Source organism: Paramacrobiotus metropolitanus, unplaced genomic scaffold (genome assembly GCF_019649055.1).
Source record: "Paramacrobiotus metropolitanus isolate TYO unplaced genomic scaffold, Prichtersi_v1.0 Parri_scaffold0000006, whole genome shotgun sequence".
NCBI lineage: Eukaryota > Metazoa > Tardigrada > Eutardigrada > Parachela > Macrobiotidae > Paramacrobiotus > Paramacrobiotus metropolitanus.
The window spans coordinates 1141112-1162699 of NW_026570226.1; the positions used below are offsets into that span (position 1 = coordinate 1141112).

Consider the following 21588-nt stretch of genomic DNA (forward strand, 5'->3'; position numbering starts at 1 on the left):
CCGGGGTACTTGTACACTAGTGTTTGCTATAGAAGATAACGCAACACGTATCGGCATTCAAAAGTTAATGACGGTCTATGTATAGATATAATCTCGTGCAGAGAATTCGATTTAAATTTATTCCCAATATGATTATACATATTTTCTGGACATATGCCGCATTTACGCGTTGTATATCAAAACTTTTATTATGTGACTGTGCATATGTACTGTACAACCACTAAAAGGCATTGTTCCCGTCAGCATTGTACCTATCTTAACTTTCGGAGTACTGAGTGCATGCTTTAAAATATAAACCTTTTTGAAAATAAACAAGAATAATATACATTATAAACATTCTTGAACTGCGTGGAAAAATTAATTAATTTTCCGAAAATTTGAGATATCATGCATTATGCTTCAATTGATAATAGTTAAACCACCACCGAAATGTGGCTGATTGCTTAAAGTATGGGTTCAGCCCAGAACCCCAAGATTCCAACTTCCAGAAGATATGTACAATAGTTGAAGCCAACTTAATGAAGTTGATTCACTTGATTGCAATTATACAAGTATTTACAGTATGCTACAAGTCTGATTGCAATTATACAAGTATTTACAGCGTGCAACAAGTCGGCTACGACTTACAATATCTATATTTTGTACACAGCTAGCTGTAAATAGCTTTGAATTCTGATCTGGGAGGGTTCCGGAACAGTCACTTATGTATCCACTAATATTCTACTACAATTTTTTTATCCGGCTTGGTAGTGAATTGTCCACGTCTTTTTATTCTTATTTGTCCAAAACAATTCGTCCCAGCCATCGAGGATAAACAAATTTTAAGAAGTCCGCTTGCACGTTCTCAGATTTATTATTGCTTGGCCGCACACCTAAATAAAACAGTTTAAATTGGTGTGTCAGAAAATACTAGCACAATACACAAAGTGTGTATAGTTCGTTGATTAAATGTGAAACAGAAATATCGATGCTGGTGCATTTATGATCCTACGTCGATGGCTAGCTGTTGTTTGTTAACCATCATTAACTTGAAAAATTAACTTTCTCCTTTATATTATAGATCTAAAAGTACATACGGTGTTTTACTATCATTTTACAAATTTGTACAAATTGCGCGCACTGACAAATACTAAACTCGTCAGCTGTTATATTATTTTCTCTACTGCAACGTGATATAGGTACTTAAAGTTGATTTCCCAAATTTTACCATGCATTCCCGAAGGCATACGCAGGTTCCAACTTTCAAGCGGGATGTTGCGCTGCATGGGATGTGCGGGTTAATTATGGCTATTTTGTCCACGTTTGAAATATGGGCAGCATTCGCGATAGTTTTGCACGTATCACCTTCCGCCGCCGTGACAGCATTAACGCAATAAATTCTTGGTCCCAGATCTGTTGCCGGAAGAGACGCTCGTTCGCTGCTTGGTTTCCCTTGGATTTCAGTGATTGGTACAATGATCAAAACACAAACGAAAATAACACAGCTCGGCATGATGACAAATTTTGGTTATATTCTGTTAGACTATTACGTTATTTAATCACAACCTTATCGTTTCCAAATATATGTAATTGCAGTGTTTCAAACTATTTCATTATGTTGTGTTGTAATTATGGTTTAGCGGATCGAATCGGCTAGTGCACACTGGATACCGCTGTCTGATAGCACTGTAATGCAGCTGTTATAACAGACACAGCAGTCACGCTAAAATTATGCTTGTTTTTATGATGAATTGTTTTGGAGGCTTTGAGTTATCGATCCAGCGTATGAGATTGCGAAATCCATCTCTTAACCGGCTTTGCCAAAGGCAACAATTCGTGAAAAGAGTTTTTGTTTTGTTTACTGCAACGCTTAAGAAATTCCGGTCAGCTCACATAACTTGAGACTCTTCTATCGTTCAATATTTTACAACTTTTTTGAATTAGCCACTACGAAAAAGAACTACGAACAAGAACCGGAGCCCATACACAAGGAAGAAACATTTGATTTCTTTTACATAAACACATGCTTTAATTATTAGTTCCGTTACTAGCCGTGGAATAGGGCAAATAGCATCCTTCTATTTAGCACTACTCTTTAATGCGTCTAATGGCTAATATCGGTTATACTCGTATTGTTTAGTTTAGTCTATTCACGAGCAGACAAACCCTGAGGCACTCGCTAGTCTGGTCAGATAATAAAATAAGAATAACAAAACAAAACAACATCCAGATGGCAGAACAGTCGAGGTAACATTATTACAGAAGAATATTTGAACGTAAAATAGCCAGGTAAAGTTCAATAGAGCCGTAACCGAACACTACTTCCCCCCGTAGTTTTTTAGTCACACCATCAACAATATTAGTAAGTATTTTCCCCGTTATTTTATCATACAATTGCTTCAGCCTCGTCTTCAGGGTTGTCTTTCCGATGCACTGTATTTTGTAGAGTCGCGCTCTGCGATCTACATATTTGGCACTGTCTATTTCCGGTGCATGCTGACGCATGCACGCTGTTCTAGAACATTCTGATGTGCAGCAAGAAAGTATATAAGCAGTTCAAGGCTGCTGTTAGACCTTGGGAGTTGCATGAGTTTAGATCTATGTATCAGAAGATCAAGATGAGTAAAGATACCGGTATCCAGTCAGACGCAGACGCTTCGTTTACGTGCAGTAGTTTAGACAGACAGTACAGCACATCCCCTGACCACTCTGAACCCTCACATCTGTAGCCCCCTCTGGAGGATAGAACATCTGGTCAGTAAGAAAAATCGATGAGTGATATTTTTTTTCTCGTCTCTTCTTCGTTTTCTGTTTTGCTCAGGTTGAGCTACACATTTAAAGATACGCATTCCGTACCACTGATTACCCTCATAATTGTGGATTGTCTCATTAAGTTTTAATGAGGTTGATTGCTCCGCTGATTTTGTTTTTATCGGCCAATTTTGCCGAGAATGTTTCTTGAATTTTGATGGCCATTGCTGGTCGTTGTGTTAAATCTCAGAATACTGAGTGCGATTATTGCCCAGTTATGTCTTGGCGGTACGGGTGTTATCATTGGTAATGTCAAGGTTAAATGGCATTTTTTACTGATCTGTTATTACTAGCAAAAGGTCAACCTTAATTTTTTTCTTTCACTGCATGCGTCTCAGATTTACAACCAAGTCTGATCTGCGTTTTAGTTATGACAGCCAACCCATGAACTGTTCGCGATTAACAACTTACAATGCTATACCCATCATCTCTTTGCAGCCAACAGTGCCTCTCATTACTTCTGTCATCAACTGCATCAAAATCGTCTCTACAAATTTTTCACACAGCTCGGTAAATTCTTGAATTTTTTCAAAAAAGACTTAATTCTAGACACCACACTTGGATGACCTTTCTACGAGGTGCTCATACCATCGCCTCATCTCATCTCCTCAAGGGAAGTTAGCCACGTCGCGGTACAACAGATTTGGAGTCTACAACACCTGCATTTTTAAATAAAATTCCCTTGCGGATCAGTTTTCCTGTTCGGGAGGTTTTGGCTGGTTTACTCACGGATTGGACTGTCGATTCGGAATGGAATTGATTAATTTTGTTTAATAACCTTACATAATATTATTAACAAAATAATTAAAACTAATCATGATCGAGGACGATCTTCTTTTGAAAGGAGAGCAATGTAGAGTCGCGCTCTGCGATCTACATATTTGGCACTGTCTATTTCCGGTGCATGCTGACGCATGCACGCTGTTCTAGAACATTCTGATGTGCAGCAAGAAAGTATATAAGCAGTTCAAGGCTGCTGTTAGACCTTGGGAGTTGCATGAGTTTAGATCTATGTATCAGAAGATCAAGATGAGTAAAGATACCGGTATCCAGTCAGACGCAGACGCTTCGTTTACGTGCAGTAGTTTAGACAGACAGTACAGCACATCCCCTGACCACTCTGAACCCTCACAATTTCATCATAATTGCCTATCGTGTCGAACAAGCGATATCGGTCAGCACAAATCACTTAAGACAAATTTTTTATTTTCAATGCAAAACTTTTGTTAATAACAAGTAAAAACTAAAAATGTTTTATATAGGAAGATCACGGTTCATCCACATAGCAAGCAGTCATGGAATCGACTTCTGGAAATACTTCTTCGATAATTAGATCAAGCAAAACTAGCGCTAAACGTTTATTGAGCAACCGGTACTGGACCATGTCAAACAACAGTTTCGTAACATTTTCTGCGTTTTTCCCGCACATCACTTCCACCATCGGGTTGTCCATCACCATGTTCAGCAGATCAAGAGCCGCCGACGCCCTTCGCTCCTTTTCCGCACTGTCAACTGGAGGGTACGCTCCGGTTAACGCGTCCGATAGCAAATCAACGAGAAAGGTCAACTGTTTAGGCTGCTTGAAGAAATTTACAAATTTTTCCACCAGAGAGTAAGAACCGTCGCCCACAACCGGCTTCGCGAAACTCTTACAACAAACAAATAATCCAAGCAGTTCCGGGTCAATCTGCGCCACTGTGCTCAGAAGATACATTAGCTGATCAAAAATATCTTCCAAATCATGCGCATTCTCTGTGCCCTTTGACTGCAGCATCGCATCTGGCAGATCGAAAGGAATATCGTGCAACCGTTGATACGACTGCTGGGAATCGACGATTTCAACGAAATCAGAAGGGCTGGGCGACACTTCACTGGCTGATTTAAAATTTTTTCCAGTCTGTGGCAATGCAGAGTTCAATAAGGACCTTATGAAGGTGTCAACATTCTGGCCGCGTTCAGACTGCAGTATCTGAGGGACGGATCGCATCACTCGACTCAGTCCAAGATCGGGAAAACCGGATGATGCATCAAATTCAACCGTAGTAGCCAGAAACGTGTACAGCATTTGACTGTATCGTAATTTGGGTTCCTTGATCAACGATTTCAAGAACCGCTCGAAATTCCCCACATGCATCTGGAGATACTCCAATGTAGGCGCAAACCAAGCGCGTTTCGGAGGAAGATAGCTGGACGCGTCCAGTGTTCCGTGGAATTCGCGAATTTTGGCATCCAAAATATAAAACTCTGAATATTTCCGCTGTACTGACCACACTTTTCCCTGATCTGGACTCAAAGGGCCGCGATCGAGTATCATAATGTTCAACACCATAAAAACATTTCCGCGGTCGTCCCTGCGCCGCTCAGCGCGATTGACAGTTAAATCGTAGTACAACAAATCACGCAGTGTAGAGCCCAGCGCATCCTCGTTGAACTGATTTTCACTATCCAGATCATCGACGAAGTCGTCTTCCGGGAACTGCGATTGCCCGTCGAATTCGTCATACAAATCCTGCCGTTCTACCACCGGAGGGACATCCTTAAAAGCTCCGCGGACGGTTTCGCTCAACTGCTGAAAGGAAGCCGGATTGTCCTGACGAGAACGTTGCTGCAACGCCCGTCTGCGTCGTTTAGAAATCTCTTCGGTTGGAGGAATCAAAAGGTGATGATACAACCGCGTTTCCTAAATAAAGAAAAAACTTTGCATCAGCAAAAATTGCGTACTAAAATTTTTTAAAAATTATTTAAGTTGTGGGAACAGATTTGCAACGCTAGGTAAAATGTAGAACATTAAAAAGTCGAGAAATTTAATAACAGTATAGCCTATGCATACTAAAAATTTAGAATTCAAAAGCATACGTACCTGAAAGCCCGGCACTAAAATATTTTCAATCAACGAAATTAGGAGTTTACACGTTTCTTTCCATGCCGATGAACCGCGCAATTTTGGAACTCCACTGATGCCGGTTTTTACCACATCCTCAACATCTTCCACAAACCCGGCCGGAAATGCATACCCTTTTACCCGGGCTGCCTCAATCTCCTTTTTCAACTTGGCCACACTAGCATAGGTGGATTTCATCGCGGCTTCTCCCAGCACTGCACTATCCAGAAATTTATTAATCCATTCCATCGATTCATGGATACGGTAGAAATCCTCTAATCCCAGCGCTTTCAGATGCTGCTCAAAAATATTCTTCAACGAGGTCTCTTTCAGGATCTGTCTAAACGGCACTTTTTGAATCGTACTCGGCTGTTTATCGTCATTCACGAGATTTTTTAAAAACGGCACCGGCGACAAATCGACGTCTTCCGTTTCCACCGTGGCGGCTTCCGCTTGCTGTCCCAGAGAACTGAGTCCCACAGCCACCAGGTAATTAATTCGGGATGGTTCGGAGAAACTCTCCACGGCGACTTTCAACACCATCTCAATCAATACTTCACGCAAAACCGCAACGGACGCCGGAAACCGGCGATACTCGCGCGGCAGCAGCGATAACAGTAATTTTCGCGAGATATTATAGTAGAAAAAATCCTCGTCGCCCTCTGATTTCAGAGCCGGATGCGACAATTCTTCATGCTTCTTCAGTAAGGCTTCCAAATTCGTTTCGTGGGAAGTTTTCGCCAAATGGCGCAATTGCAAATACACGGAGATGTGACTGACAACGGCGCGCGTGGTTTTCTCGTGAATTAACCGCGTGAAATCCGCCGAGGAAAGTTTACGTGCCAACCGACTTGCACTAAATCGCAGTCCCCAGCGTATCTCCGTAACGAAATTCTTTCGCACTTGCACCAGATGATACCAGTCTTTAATCACATACTGATTAATAATAATTTCGAAAAATCGCGTCAGTGCATCGTCCAACACTTTGGGCGCATGCAAATTCATCCATGGATAAATTCGCTCCAAACTGACACTCGATAATCCCGTGCGCTCGATCGTTGTACTGGCTCGACTCGCTCCGGAGTATGCCGGTTTCGGGGCTTCCACTTCAGGAAAAAAGCGCTGCAGCCAGGCGAATGATGGATACAGACGGAGCAGTTTAACAAGTTTACGAATTTCCGCCACAATTCCTCCATTGGACTCATCCACAATGAGGAGAAACGTCGCCCCACCCAGGAATGCAGACACCAAAACAAATATCACAGTCCAGAAGAAGCCACAGTGGAAGATATTGATGCATGTCGTTACGACGACAGCACAGAAGAAGATCTGCTGCAACGACGAGAATGGCTTTCCTTTGCTGTACACCAGCGCACTTTCCAAGTACTCCCACATGTTTTCCATGGCGGAAATTTGTCAACATCACATTTCCAAAGCTATCTGTAAACCAAGGGCCTAAGGTGAAATAAAAAATATAATGTGCATTTTATTAGCCACGCTTTTCGAAAAGGAGTGTAGAAGCTCAAGCATGAATAGAGTACTGGCAGCGTGTTGGAAAACAAAACACGTTAGGTTGCATCTGTCTTACATCGATACAAAATTAACAGCAGGCATAATGCTACAGTGCCACTTACAACTTTACAAGTGGGTCAAAAAATCGTTTCCCATTGATTTCCAATACAGAAAATTACTTAAACAGATTTGTAAAGACTAAAGACAACAAAATAATTTGTTGTCACTGTTGAGCAACAGTTCAAACACCAAAGCTAATCGTACTAACAGCCATTGTCGTGAAAGAATCGTATTTTGTAAGCGTTAGCTACGAGCATGTTGATACCAGTTAAAGTGAAGTATTTATTTGTTGCAGTATTCGCACTTCAACAATCGATACTCGTAGTCATCCGACTCATCCCTTATTTCAATCCTTCAAAATTCCGTTTACTTCAAAATATTGCGAGAGTTCATGGATAGGCCTGATACTTACGATTTAAAAGTCACGAAGGCCATTACTGGTCAATCAGCTATTCAGCTGCTTGAATAAGAAGTTGGATTTGCCTATTTGCAAGGCGCAATGTTTTAGTTTTCGCAGTAGCTGGCGCGATGCTGCCTAATAGTCTACACTCTACAGAGTAAGTAGTTCCATATTTTTATGATGAATCAGCTTATCCACAAAAAATGCTGCACCAATGTGATAAAAGTCATTAATGCGATCATCGTCTCAATTTACTAAATTTGCATATTTTACAATACAAAGTTCCATTACATAACAGTGTATGGTAAAGTCAAATCTCCAACCAAACGATAAGCATAAAATTGCAAAAGAGACATCAACGAGGGAGAAAGAGATTAAGTAATTGCCATCAAATGCTGAGAATATTTTGATAGACAGCTTTTTCTGGCACAGTAGTGATAGTCACCATTTTTTAAAAACTATAAACTGCTAATCTCCATCAACAACTGCAACGAATCGTTCTGCTTACAAACCAATACTTCTCAAACGATTAAATTTCAAGACAACAATAACACCATACAGACAAAATAACAAAAACGGAAGAAACAGGAACTGCGAAGACATATGTGAATTAATATTTCTACTCCGGAGATCCACGGCTCCAGGCTATCCGAAGTACAGGCTATAATATAGATCCATTCTTTAACCAAATAGACTTCTCCCGCATCCACACGTCTCATCTCTCCAGCAGCTGGCTGCGTGCAGCCGCCGCCGCTCGTTTTCTCCGCGTCATGGGTCGCTCTTTCTTGAAGGATTCCAGTACATCCCTCACCTGCTCGCCCAATTTAATGGTCTTGCTCATTGTTGCACTGCACATCTTCGGCTTCTTAATGCCATCCTGAGTCAGTTCCATCAGACGCGCTAGTCGAGCCAAACTAGAATCAGGCAATTGCAGACTCCTCACCCTGTTCACCGTCTCCAGCGTCCAGGCTTCATGGAGCTTCTGACATGCTTCCAAATCAAAATACTGCTGTGACAGGTGCCGACATTCCCAGCTCAGCCAAGTCCGCTGCCCTACAGGATCATTGGCCATCGCCGTGAGATTTATGGGTGTTCGTGTATGAATTTGTTGCTCCAAATTCCTATACAGTTCATCGGTGGGCGCTACACCAACGGGATAATTCTGGGTCATACTTTGTACTGTAGACTTCTCAGTGTCGGTACAGAGATCAGAGTTGGTCGCACCGCGATCATCGATGTCCACATGGAGATCATGTCCGTTAATGTACTGCACCGTTTCCCACCCATGCATATCCCTGCTAAAGTTCCACCGGGAAATCTCCGAAGCCATCGGAGTGTCCTTCATATCATCGTTCAAACTACCGGGCACAATCGGATAGCGCACATGGACCGGGAAAGGAGGCAGGCACAAAAACTTCACAACAAGGCGATCCAACAGTGATGCAGCGGCTTTTAGCTGTAACAAATAAGTATGACATACTTGCATATAAAAGGATAGGTAAGCAGAAGAGGAACATACATTGAAGATAAACAGAAAGACTGATCTAAGATGCACAGGCACTGATGGTTTATCAGGGTGCTACTGAATACGATTTATACGGCGCAATACGAAAAACAGAAAATCAACTCACCGCATCGTCTACAGACGAGAATCCTCCTTCGGGCGCTTTGATTTTCTTTTTAATATGAACTGCTTTGCTGTTAGGAAGCTGGAACAGGAGAACGACGGCACAAGGCATACCACTAGGGAGTAATTCCACCATGGCTTTGGTGCTATCGGGAAATTTCCGGATGTACTGATGGGCAGTCTGCACGGAATTAAAATCCACCAACTTGTAAGAAGGTGTCGATGGAACTTCGTCAGCATGATGTCTGCTAGTGGAAGGTAAGTTGTAGCCATCCCTTCTTGCAGAACTCGAATTCGTTGCCTCCTCCCCAGCTCGGCATAAAGGCAAGTAGTTGTCTAGAGGACTCAATAGTGCAGCATCGCCCTGATGGATTACAGACCTCTCAGCATCGCACAACCGCTCATAATGCCCTTTCAGCCATTTGACTTCTCCCTTCGTTGGTGCTTCCTCATTACAAATCTTTTTTATCAACGAAGTTTTCTTCGCCACATCATCGGAGTGCAGAAAGTGCGCTAAGCGCGGTTGAAGTGGAGCCTGCAATTTCTCCAGATCCATGACTGCATGAATTTTTTGATCGCGAAGTCGCTCCATCTTTTCTGAATTCCTCGCCGATTCTGCATGCATATAAGCTCCATCCGCTAACCGTAACCAACGAATCAGTTTTAGCTGACTGGTACTTTTGGTGGCCGCCAGCCACTGCCGCTGATCATCGGGAAGAGAGAAGTACTTCCTCGCCAATTTTGTCAGTCTCTGCTTCTTCTGTTCCTCTGTTTCGGTATGTTTTAGAGTTAACGCGAGCGGCACAACTTTTGTTGTGGTTATAACAGGCCGCGTTTTTCTGGCTTTGGGAACGCGGGGTGTCGGTGGCTTTTCACGAGGTTTCCTCGGTCGTCTTGGCTTTTTCTCTTCCTTAATGTCTGAAGTTATATTCGCTGGTTGCTCGACATGAATACTGGAAGGCGGTTCGGAGTAAACCGATCCTGCAAAAAACCATCAAATTACTAAACACAAGGGCGTCTGTCACATTTCGCTTAGTTTTAGCTTCTTTAGCGTAGATTCTATTGCACTATCACACTTTATATATAATATAATGATTATCACTAAAAGAGCACTTCAGATTTACCCATGGGAAGCTGTGATTCCACAGGCTCCAAATTGTTCTGCTGCAATTTTTTAATTCCACTTTCGTACATCAACCGGGTTTTCTTTCTCACTGCTCCGTTCTCAGTGGATCCAATGTTCGTGCCATTCATTGCGTCAAGAGGTGGTGATACGGCTAACAAAGTATCACGACATAGAATGTCGGTTACACCGTTGTCGCCCATGCTGGAAACACTTCTACCAGGTGACGTTCTGGAGGATGGACGGGCCACTTCCGGCAACGGCGCCGGAGTCGAAGAGGATACAACGCCTCCCGGAGAGATAGAAGGCGGCACCACCACGTCCGACTTATCCACTTCAGTATGGGCCTTCTTGATTCTTTTCTTAGTCGCAGCAACTTCATCGCCGTCCGGTGATCTTTTAGGAGGTAAGGAAGCCGGCACATGCGGCGCTAATCCAACACCGTTCAATAAGGCTTCGGGGTTTTTAGGAGTCGGCACGCAAGACGAAAATGGAGCGTGCGAAACCTAATGGCAATAGGGAAAATTATTTATCGTTCGGTTGTTTCACTTATTACCCATTTCAAAAAACACAACATTAAATCTCTTACTGACTACATTCTACAGTAAATTTACCTCTTGCTTTATTTTTGCAGCGCTAGGTTTCCTTGATTTGACTGCATTCGCATCGCGTTTTCGCGCATTCGCATTAGACTTTTCTTTAACTACAATTGGCGACTTTGGAAACACTTTAGCGGAGCTGCCCACAGGCGTGGAAGGCTGGGTAAGGGATGTAGGTAAAAGGGATACTGTCGATGGGGCATTGGAACTGGCAGGCATACCAGCAACATTAGGGTGGACGCCATTGGAAAACCGCGCCGGATCCATACTGAACAGCAATGGGGTTCGTACGGCTGGAGCATAAGATACGAACTGTGTTGGTGAGGGTTGTCGCACGATACCACTATTCGGTTGTCCAATATTATTCGGTAAGTTTCCATGATTTTGTTGCAGTCCAGCCGCCGATAATATCGGGCGGATCTACCAAAAAACGCGATGTACAGATATTGCAATCCCGAAAACTCCACCTATCTAACTTCAACAAGTAGATTAACTGTCACTCGTATTACTCTGCAAACTTTACTATGTAATTGCAATCAATCGGAAATCTCAAAATCGAATTAAGTATGCAATTAATACAAGTAAGTAAACCTTTTAATAACTAGCCACTGTCAAAATGTGCGCCTGCCTCAAAATCAACAACATGAAAAACTAATGCGATTCGAGAAGATAAAATTAGCTGCGTACCCTCACGAAAGCGGTTTTGCTTCCTCGTTTACCTCAATTAACAAAATTTTTTTAAGAAACGGAAATTGAAAAAGGAATTTATTGATAGCAACACTGCAACAGTACATACTTATTTACTCTCACTCAAGAAAAGCATTTGCAGATGCAGCTACACACTTCACTGTGCCGGCGAAAATTGTCATCACAAGTGTCCGGGCTTTTTTTGGCATATTATGAACGACCAATGCTTAAGCTGTACAGAATAAAACGGTCAAATATCATAACTGCGTACTGGTAGTAGTAGAGTTTATGCAGCTATTACAAGTTGAAAAACAACCGAACTACTAACTTGCCACTTCTGTTTTTGCTCCGTTTACGTCACACATTTCACAAGCAGCGTGCAAATCAGCTGGCCGATACCAGCTACACGATGTGGCGGGGCTTATTTCCCGGCGCTACGCACGCTATCTTGCAGAGACCAGACAATCTTCACTTCCCCACTCCGGGCGCAATCCATTGCTACGTTCTGTCGTGGTCTGTGCAACATGAGGTTACAGAAGCGCGGTTTTGGTACGAGCCGTAACTAGCGCTGTATGCTAGCGCCGAGTTATCACTGCTTGTACCTAGTTGCCATCTAAAAGTCGTGCATCTGCTTTTTCTAATCGTAAACTGCTACTGCCGCAAAAGCCTGAGTTCTGTGTACGACTGATATAAGCAGCGAAGCACACACAACAAGCATCGTGGCCACAAATTACGAAATCAAAAAATATTTTTGAACTAATAACAACCATTTTTCCAAAACAATAAACCGACAATAAATTTTACCGAAATCAGTAGCACTTACCACTGAAACGTTGGACTGATTCTGAACAACCAACGATGGTCCAGGACGAATGGGTACAACTTTCGTCGTAGCCGTATTTGGCGCAGTAATCGTCTGCGCATTAACGTGCAAGCCCGTTTTGGCCATGTTATTTCCAGGAGGAATAAAAGGCCATGCATTCTCCTCTTTAATGGGTGATGCGCCTGCTTTTCCGTGATTAATAGGCATCAAAGTCGTAGGGGAAGGCGACATTGTGGAAAGAGGGGCATTGGAGGCACTGGGTCGAATCATAATGGTCTGACGGTGGGCATTCGTCGATGGCGGGGCTCCCAGCGCCACTGGGGCGCCAACAAATGAGCTGGCTGGGGTCACCATAGCTAATCCAGGTGACCGACACGGTGAGGAAGGAGACTGGGCAGCATTCGTTGAGTTCCCGATAATATAACGCATCTGGGAAGACGGAGCGCTGGAATTCACGGCCGATTTGCCCGATGCCTTGGATTTCTTGGCATTGACGATAGGTGGAGGAAATGTAGGAGGAGAAATAAAACCTGCAGATGCTGTAAAACATAAATGAATATGTTGACATAAAAGGTAATCTTATTCTTAGTACTTCAAGTCAAGTATAAATTGCTTAATGACAAAATCTCAAGAACCATGCGTGAAAGCTCTCGAAAATGCCAAACCAGTACCCATTGTGCGCGCATGTTTGCTACCTGAGGCAATAAGCTTAATATCATTATGAGCCACAAAATTATTCAAATTTGGGCTTCCACTAGGAATGGAGTTAGTTAAAAGACTTCCTGAAACGCAAAAACCACCGTGAATAATATTAAGGCGGCCATGCAAACATTATGGAGGCAGCGTGCCACAAGCCACAGCACACACAATCTTCTGACTTACCTCCCACGTTCAAATTGGAAGATTTATCGTTCTGGCTATTTTGCAATAGATTAGGATGTAAAGAATCTGGAACAGACATTGTTGCATCAGTTAGTAAATCGCTGGAAAACTACATGGTTGAGAATGTTAAGCAAAAAGAAACTTGAAATCTCTCTTCACTTGGTCGACTTTGGAACGAGTTCAACAAATCTGAAATCCTCGGCGAGTTGTGGTGCAGAAATGGCCGGAGGCTATCACACAAGGGGATTTTGCCCTAAGCAATTTTTAAAAGTACGAAAAACGCTGTAAATCTGTTTAAAGTGATTCTAGAATATTTCACAAGACAGAAATTAATATTACACCCATTATACCCGAGAATTATTAAAGTGCACTATGATTTTGTCTTAGGATTAAGAAAAAAGTAATGGTAAAATTGTCAGAAAGTGAACCATCCACCCCTGCGTACGGTATGCCATGATTCATCAATGCTCTTTATCTACGCGTGCCTGTGCTCTGATCCAATCCTGCTGGAGGGTTGGGATCTGAGTTATTCACTTAATTCGGTTCATTTTACGCACTTTGCGTCTCGCGCTCAGTAGCAGTGTTTACAGCTGTACACGTCTCGACATCCATTGGAATTTGTGGTTTCTTGGTGTGTGTTGCATTCGGTTTTCGCAATCAGGTAATCAATGTTTTAAAAAAGTCATTCAAGTTATCACAATGTTCTTTTTTTGATAAAATTTATGTTTACATCCACTGATATCCGAAAGGTTCCAATTTACCACGGGAAAACTAAAATATAATATGAAATACTGGCACCTGCAGCAATATCGTAAAACAAGTTCCTTATGAAAATTCAGCGACATGGAAACAGTAGCTTGTGTGATCTTGAGCCACAAGGTTTCGTAGTTTTGTATTTCTTTGCTGAAAACTACTGTACATAAGGAATATTGTTGGACATATTGCTGGAAAGGCTCATTATGATGCTCCCCAGTCCTACAACAGCGGTAGTGAAATCAAGATGATAAAGCACACCTCATTCCATTTGTAATATGCTTCGGCTTGCCAGGACACGTTTGCAAATAGCTAAAATTTTAAGCATAAAACACTGTTAAAAACATATTTTTTTGTCAGCAGAAACTTTTGACAGAACTAAGATGAACACTCGGGTTAAGACTACGCTTAAAACTAAGATCAGTAATTCTGATAATACTCTGATAAAACTAATATTTATACTCAGGTTTTCAAACCTCAGAAAGCCTAGTGTTTGCGAACTCTGGTTATTTCTCCCAGAAACTCAAAAATTCCTCCGTCCACAAAATGTTTTAAACCTAATTGAATTTATTATTATGTTCACCAGTGAAGTTTATTCAGCCAGAAATACACTATAACAGAAGTTAGGCACTATAACAGAACTTCAAATTTAAAAATTCAAAGAAAATTTAATGGTATTATACATTTTATTTTGTAATATCTGTTTTTTGGCAAACCAAAGGAATACTAGAAACTGAAAATGACGAAATGACGTAATTGCAAAAAAATATACGACATTACTAATGACGAGGATTTAAAGCCTGAGTTTTGAATTGTTTGCACATTTAATTTTGCGCCGTCATTTTTCACAACAATTTTTCATCCTGCACGTTTGCTAAATCTGTTGTCTTGAAACACTAAATATGCGTTGACCAAACAGTTATATTTCAATTGAGAAAGATTATTAGAGAAAAAAAAGCAGAAAATAAAAAGTTATCTTAGCATACCATTTTTCTGGTTAAATATTTCGAAAAAAAATGTATATTTTTTTGTTTTTAGCTGATGTTGGAAATAAAAGAGGCTAGCGCTACGCTACTATATACTTCCACTGCCGAGTAGCAGAGCGTTTCAAATGTAATGGAAATTGTTTTAGAACGCATTATAGGTATTATACGCAATTATTCCGTTGGTCTGAAACTTTTGCCAACACTACTATGAGCACTCGGGTTAAGACCATGCTTTGAACTAGTATCACCACTCAAGTTTATACGTTGATCAAAACTAGCATTAGTACTCGGGTTAACACTCTCGTTAAAGCTAACACGAACATCTTTATTTGTACACCAAATATCATTCAATAATTCAGGAATCGTAACTGTTTCGCTACACATAATTATTTTTTGCAAAATGCTTATGAAAAACAATTTTGCGGACGCTTTGGCATGAGAAAAATTTGGTACAAAAACATTTTGCTGAATCGCTACACAGACATTCGGCATGCTACTGTCTTTTTTGTTTACGCTCTAATCTATAATCTCATTAGAATGTTTTCCTAAGTTTTTTTATATTTTACTTGTTTTTGTTAGCTTTTCTTGTGTTTTCTGAATATATTTTCGTGGTGTTCATAAGATTATTAGCTTTTTTGGCTGGCTTTAGTTTTTTTTTAATCCAGTATGTTTTTTAACTTTTCAAGCTTTGTTAAAATTGTTTTTTAAGCCAAATTGTGCTATGCTAAAATTGGTATATGCGGAAGAGTTTTATGCCCTTATGTTCTTATTCCGAAATGTACGTATATCATGCGGCTTCCCTGCGTAGATGTTACTAAAAGCATTTTCAACGAAAAGGTTGATTTCAGTATTCTTAATGAAAAAAAAACGAAGATAAAAAGAAATGAAGACATTTTCAATGCGAAAGTTTATTTGAGTTATAGTTCCGAAGAAGATTTGCAGAAAAAGATCGAGAGTCAGTTTGTCGAAAGGGGTTAAGCTAAAGCCGAACAAAACAGTTGATTCGTCTGTTGACCGTATTTTTAACCAGAGTCTTAACCAGAGTGCTGTTTTAGTTTATAACCGAGTATAAACCTTAGTAATCTTGTTAGTCCAGATCAAAGTCTTAACCCGAGTGCACACATTAGTATCGTCAAAAGTTTTACTTGACTGGAGGTTGTAAGTTAGATTTGGGTTTTCAAGCTCATTTTGGAATTTCTGACTTTTATTTTGTGCGGGCGCGATTTGCAATGTCCGTTTAATTGGTTTGGAAAAGAACCGTCAGGGATAAATTTTGATTGCGTAGCATAACTTTTATAAATACTGTGCGCTAATGTATAAATATAATGGTTGCCTTGTATAAATTGTTTACTCGTGAAATATTATAGCACAGTAATGGTAAAATAAACATTCAATAAACATTTATATGAAGTAGTGCAACAGTGAATGCAAATTTGTGGATCAGTGTATAAGTTTCGCTGTACACATGAAGGTTCCTCACACTTAAATAAGAACTAATCTGAAAATGCGCATTTACAATTATAATTCAAAAATTTGATTAAGCAGTCGGCGATGATATTATTTGTTGAGATCCGAAATAAAAAACTTTGATTTTACCTTGTTGCATCACTAACAAAGACGCGGCACAGCTACAATTTCCAATGGATTTCATGCGAGAGTGGAATTGTAATTGCTGTACTGAGCACGAGATGTTAAGTGCACAGAATGAACCGAATTAGGTGAATAACTCAGATCCCAACCCTCCAGCAGGATTGGATCAGAGCACAGACACGCGTCTCTTTATCTTAACCGCACCATACGACATACGACGTTTCATGTGCGTATGCTCGGTCCGTAGTCGACTTGCGGGCTACGGAAAACAAATAAAAAATTTGAGCTGGCAAGTTTTCAATTCGATGCTTATGGTTAGAACGTACCGTTTGTGTTCGCTTTATCGAATCGGACCTGCTTTCCTTTTTTTGGTTTTCTTTGTAAACCAAAGCTTCTCTCTCCTGCTCCACAAATTCTGCCTTTAGTTTGGCTCGGAAACCATCGCTTGGAATCTCCCCGTTAAATCCTCTTCTGCACAATGCTGAATAATACCGTGGGTACAGGATCATCATCCATTCTCCAGCAACGTCTTCGCAATCCACCTGAACCAGTGCATGGTTCCCCTCGCGGCGCAGGGATGCAGTATGCCGCAAATCCAGCATTCTCCATGGTAAATTCTGATTAGTAAAGGTATAAAGTTGCTTTCTCCATTACGAGTTCGATTGCACTTGTAGGGTGGGCCTGCTGCTCAGTATATGATGTCTCCAGAGCATAACATGTCCCAGCAACCAGCATACTACACGGTGCAGGGCCATGGTCAAGCCCCCTTCTACCAGAATGATCACCTACCCCAGCAGCCAGATTATCAATCATCGCATCTGCAGCAGATAATGGCCGGAGCATCTCCGGCAGCGGCGGCAGTTGCTCTGGAATCTCCTGCTCGTGCTCCCTCTGTAGCCTCTCAGCGCAGCGCCACTTCTCCGCCGCCCGTATCGCATGAACGAGCGGAAAGACCACCGCGATCCCCGGGATTCTTTGCTGAATTGAAACCTCCCAAAGGACCAGAAAAACCACTGATACCTTATCTTCGCTTCAGCAAAAACGTAAGCGCTAACTGAGCAGACAAACGAAATTAATTATTTCTGTGAAGTTTCCAGTAATTTTACGTATTGGAGATACGTAAACGAAAAGGCTACCGATGCATTCCATTTACCTACTAGTACGTTTTTCTGTCGACATTTGAAAACCATTCAAAGATGAATTCGTTAATTTAAAGATCGTATCTGTTGAAATTTTAGTTTTTATTATTAACGTGTAAAATACGGACCTTGTAAAATTCGTTAATAAATTTGTTGCACCAAATTACCAATGTGCTGGTTTTCCCGGCCGTTTATTTTTTGGCTTATTTCAGAATATGGAAATATTTGTATCATAAAATATAAACTCATATTTCATAACACATCGATACTTTCGGTTCTTCGGTTCTTTGTTTGCTTCGGCTTTATGGTACGTACGTACAATACAAAGCCTGATCAAAGCTGATACATACTCACATAACAGATAATCGTGGAACGCATGTTTTTTAGGGCTATCTGCTTAATACCTCAAAGTACGAATACATACGAAAGCATTTGTCGTCTAATTTGTAAGCTTTACGATTTGACGTTTAACACACTTCGACCAGAATAAAATACGAATTTGGGAAAATTGATTCTCTTTGCAACTTTGGCTACCGCTGTGTTGTATTCTGTTCGTTGTTGTGCAGAAAGTCAGAGACTTGGTTTTCGAGAATATTGATGTGTTATGTAGATTTGGGAAACAGTAAAAAAGGACCATCCAGGTACGCCCTTTGCGGAAATTGGCAGAATTATCGGTGAACAATGGCGGACTTGCCCCGAAGACGTTAAGCAGAAATACATGGATGATTACAACCGCGATAAAGAAAAAGTTAGGCTTGTACAGTCTGTACATACTGTAGAAATGTTCTCTTTGCTAAAATTTGAAGATACTTATTAATTGCTAAATTGCAGTACGCTATAGCACAGAAAGCGTTTTTGGAATCTCCTGAATACCAGGAATTTCTCAGTCAGAAGAATAAACGAGATCAGATGGAAGAGGAAACGGAGCGGGCTGGCCGTCGACGGGAAGAGCATTCAAAGCCTCCACCTGTGCCTGCGGGCCCTCCTCAACGTAGTGCCTCTTCCGGTGGAGTAACGATGAACGTTACGGCTTCTGGAAGCTCTAGCCAACCTCTGCACGGTCCATTGGAAGAGTTGCAGTCAATGAGTCAACGGATGCTCCCTCCTAAACCGGCTACAGGTGTCCCTAACCAGGGAGAAAGACCTCCAGGGGAACCAGATGAAGGTGAGTCCAATGCTAAAGCCAAGTTGTTCTTGCTTCTTCTTTACATCAGTTTATTTACTTGAAGTCATAAGCAGCTTAAAATTTGTGTTTATTGCGCTGAATCACTGTGTTAACTTAACTTAAGCCGATTGTCTGTGCAGATGCTGATGATTATTTGAAAGCAAAGCACACCGCGTCCGTACGATATCAGAGAAATCACAAGCTGATGGCCGAATTATCCAGCGATGCCATTGTTCCTGATGGTCGGATGGTGGTGAACGAGCAGAGAATCACCGTATGTAATCAACTGCATAAAACTTTAATGGCTTGCTTTGGAACGTAATCGGTGTTCTAATTTTGCAGCTTCTTCGTAAGCAAGTGCAGTCGCTTACGCACCATCAGGACCGCTTACTATTGGATCAGAAAGAACTTGTGGAAAAACATGAGTCAAAGAAACGGAAACTGATGGAAGATGCGGAAAACTTCCGTGTACGCTGGACACAAGTAAAAGAGGTATATCAGTTGTAGCAGCCCATTTTACCAAGTTTTTTTTATCAAAAAGCTGATCGTTATAGGAATGTAAACCAGTTTCCAAGGAGCAATATCAGGCGTTGGTGGAAAAACATTACAAAGCATATGAAAAATTGTACGCCGAGCATCAGTTGCTGAATCAATCCAAAACTCAGCTTCCCAGTCAAGATATCCCTTACAATCCACCAGCCCATTCCGTTCCTATGGAACATCCATCAGTGGAATCAATAGCGTCGCCACCTGCAGATAGAAATCAAGTTGCTTCTCATGTGCATGTGGTGGATATGATCACAGAACCGATCTCATCGCCCATTCCACCGCAGTTCGATAAAGTCAACGACTATGCACCGGCACTTAAATTACCGGAAAACGACCTTTTAAAAGCCCCGGAGGAACCGTTATCCGAGAGCTTTTCTGATGTTGACATTAGTCAGGTTCTAGCAGACGGTAACAATGCGGGTGCTACGGATCCTTCTGAATCGGAGCACACCGCAACAGGTGAGGAATCGTCGAATGATGTTTCGATGGAATCACTGGATGCTGAATCACATGTGGAGGAACATGAACAGCGTGAACAACCTTCAGCCAGTGAAGATAGTTTGGAGCAGTCGTTCATGTCTGGGATGGAAGATGCGGGTGACCAGGGAGATGCTTCAGTTGTGTCACCCAAAGAAACGGCAGGTTCAGTTGTGTCACCCAAGGAAACAGTATCTTCCGATCCAATTCCAATTGAATCCATGGACGTGGAACAGCCTGACGGCACGCAGGAAGCATCCAAAGAGGTCGAATCGGTGCCACTTTCATCAAAGACCAGCCCTCCTCCTGTCAAACGTGTTGGTTTAACGGCTTACTCGGATGATTCGAATTCCGATATCATATCTGAAAGTGAACCAGGTATTTTAAGATATAATCAATTCTTCTTCAATATGCGATTAAGTGTATATGTTAATGAATCTGGCATTTACTTTCCTGTATTCTGTCACCGCACTGTGCTAACCGGCTAGTTACCGCTGAAAATTTTTTGTAGAAAAAAATACTGAGACCACGGTGGTGGCTCCTCCTTTGAATAATGCTACACCACCGCCGTTGGGCGGTTCTGATTTCGACGGGAGCATTCCTGTCATAAGCGACGAGGCTGAGAATACCGATATTGCAGAGCCGGAAACTGTCAAACATTTGGGAAGTAAGACTTCGTCTCCTGTTTCCCCGGAGCTTTCCAAGAATACGGATATTGCTGAATCTCTGAAGGAGACGGAGAAGTTAAGTGGCGAGGCTCTTCCTCCGTCCAGTGAAGGCGATATATCAGGCAACATAAGGGAAGTGGATATTGCTGATGGGGTTGTGTTTCCATCACCAAAACTGGATTCACCAGAAGAAGGAGGTGGGCAGGGATACGCTGATTACATGTTGTAAAGGTAGATCATAAACACCAGAATTGTGCTTGTCTTTTCCGTTGCTTGTGTACTGTAAAATGAACCCGGAATTTTTATACCTACATCTTACTCGTCACATCGTTTGATAGTTGCCCGTTTGGAAAGTTGTTGCTAGTACTTGTACTTGCTACTGACTGTACAGTGTACATCCGACACTCTTTGCACTTTATTTGTTATTATTTTTTTTATCTTTTTTTACGGTTCGTACATACCTCTGGTAGTTGTGGACTTGTGGTTATGTCGTTGTCCTTATGGTAAGATTTTATTCTGAGGTAATGAATGGGCTTTGCGAGATAATATCTGTCATATTATGTCATGCAATCCATGAGATCTGATATGATGCTCTTCGTTTTGCATTTATCGTAAAACAGCGATGGAAACAAAGCAATACAAACCCTACTGAATAGCAGATACTAGCAGATTGGAATACAGGTCGATACCGATAGAAAACCAAGGATTGTTGGACAAGAAAATTTAATGGAAAAAGTTACGGAAAAAGTTAATGGAAAAAGTTAATGGAAAATTTTATGGAAAAAGGACGGGGAGTCGGTAGCACCGAATCGGTACGTTCGCGGTTACGTTTGCGTTAGTCGGAAACTGCATACGTGAGATGGCAGCTACTTGAACT

At 41.6% G+C, this 21588-nt stretch overlaps 3 protein-coding genes and 1 long non-coding RNA gene across 8 annotated transcripts; 2 read left to right on the forward strand and 2 right to left on the reverse strand.

Annotated features, from left to right (window-relative positions):
- Window positions 1-2297: 2297 nt before the first annotated feature.
- On the forward strand, window positions 2298-3842 carry LOC129581684 (uncharacterized). Its single transcript, XR_008689527.1, has 2 exons — window positions 2298-2733; window positions 3229-3842. It is a non-coding gene; the product is annotated as an uncharacterized LOC129581684 (long non-coding RNA).
- Window positions 3843-3985: 143 nt separating this feature from the next.
- LOC129581568 (sorting nexin-14-like) lies at window positions 3986-7473 on the reverse strand. 2 transcript variants are annotated; one of them, XM_055472715.1, is made up of 3 exons: window positions 7306-7473; window positions 5651-7111; window positions 3986-5470 (listed from the first exon to the last, which is right to left on the reverse strand). In XM_055472715.1, exons 2-3 carry the CDS (start codon window positions 7073-7075, stop codon window positions 4058-4060), a joined length of 2838 nt encoding a protein of 945 aa, XP_055328690.1. In that variant the 5' UTR covers window positions 7076-7111; window positions 7306-7473; the 3' UTR covers window positions 3986-4057. The 2 variants fall into 2 exon arrangements, with proteins under 2 accessions (XP_055328690.1, XP_055328691.1); XM_055472716.1 differs by having other exon boundaries at window positions 5651-7126.
- A 411-nt stretch (window positions 7474-7884) lies between these two features.
- On the reverse strand, window positions 7885-13753 carry LOC129581552 (uncharacterized). 4 transcript variants are annotated; one of them, XM_055472691.1, is made up of 7 exons: window positions 13385-13753; window positions 13198-13284; window positions 12503-13032; window positions 11008-11412; window positions 10395-10899; window positions 9275-10251; window positions 7885-9099 (listed from the first exon to the last, which is right to left on the reverse strand). In XM_055472691.1, exons 1-7 carry the CDS (start codon window positions 13461-13463, stop codon window positions 8359-8361), a joined length of 3324 nt encoding a protein of 1107 aa, XP_055328666.1. In that variant the 5' UTR covers window positions 13464-13753; the 3' UTR covers window positions 7885-8358. The 4 variants fall into 4 exon arrangements, with proteins under 4 accessions (XP_055328666.1, XP_055328665.1, XP_055328668.1 ...); XM_055472690.1 differs by having other exon boundaries at window positions 12503-13041; XM_055472693.1 differs by lacking the exon at window positions 13198-13284.
- A 3218-nt stretch (window positions 13754-16971) lies between these two features.
- Window positions 16972-21303, forward strand: LOC129581990 (uncharacterized). The gene is made up of 8 exons (XM_055473337.1): window positions 16972-17323; window positions 17388-17756; window positions 18463-18600; window positions 18684-19017; window positions 19158-19291; window positions 19360-19509; window positions 19572-20421; window positions 20555-21303. The coding sequence occupies exons 1-8, from the start codon at window positions 17192-17194 to the stop codon at window positions 20938-20940; spliced, it is 2493 nt and encodes an 830-aa protein (XP_055329312.1). The 5' UTR covers window positions 16972-17191; the 3' UTR covers window positions 20941-21303.
- Window positions 21304-21588: the final 285 nt, after the last annotated feature.

Excerpts from the sequence above, each read along its gene's own strand:
- LOC129581552 (XM_055472690.1), bottom strand. The coding sequence starts at position 13,463 with ATGTCTGTTCCAGATTCTTTACATCCTAATCTATTGCAAAATAGCCAG. Across the intron at positions 10,252-10,394 it reads GGAATCACAGCTTCCCATGG|GATCGGTTTACTCCGAACCG; the intron begins GTAAATCTGAAG and ends GGTTTTTTGCAG. Across the intron at positions 9,100-9,274 it reads TCTCGTCTGTAGACGATGCG|CTAAAAGCCGCTGCATCACT; the intron begins GTGAGTTGATTT and ends TATTTGTTACAG.
- LOC129581568 (XM_055472715.1), bottom strand. The coding sequence starts at position 7,075 with ATGGAAAACATGTGGGAGTACTTGGAAAGTGCGCTGGTGTACAGCAAA. Across the intron at positions 5,471-5,650 it reads TTTTAGTGCCGGGCTTTCAG|GAAACGCGGTTGTATCATCA; the intron begins GTACGTATGCTT and ends TTCTTTATTTAG.
- LOC129581990 (XM_055473337.1), top strand. The coding sequence starts at position 17,192 with ATGCTGAATAATACCGTGGGTACAGGATCATCATCCATTCTCCAGCAA. Across the intron at positions 18,601-18,683 it reads ACAACCGCGATAAAGAAAAA|TACGCTATAGCACAGAAAGC; the intron begins GTTAGGCTTGTA and ends GCTAAATTGCAG. Across the intron at positions 19,018-19,157 it reads TCCAGGGGAACCAGATGAAG|ATGCTGATGATTATTTGAAA; the intron begins GTGAGTCCAATG and ends TTGTCTGTGCAG.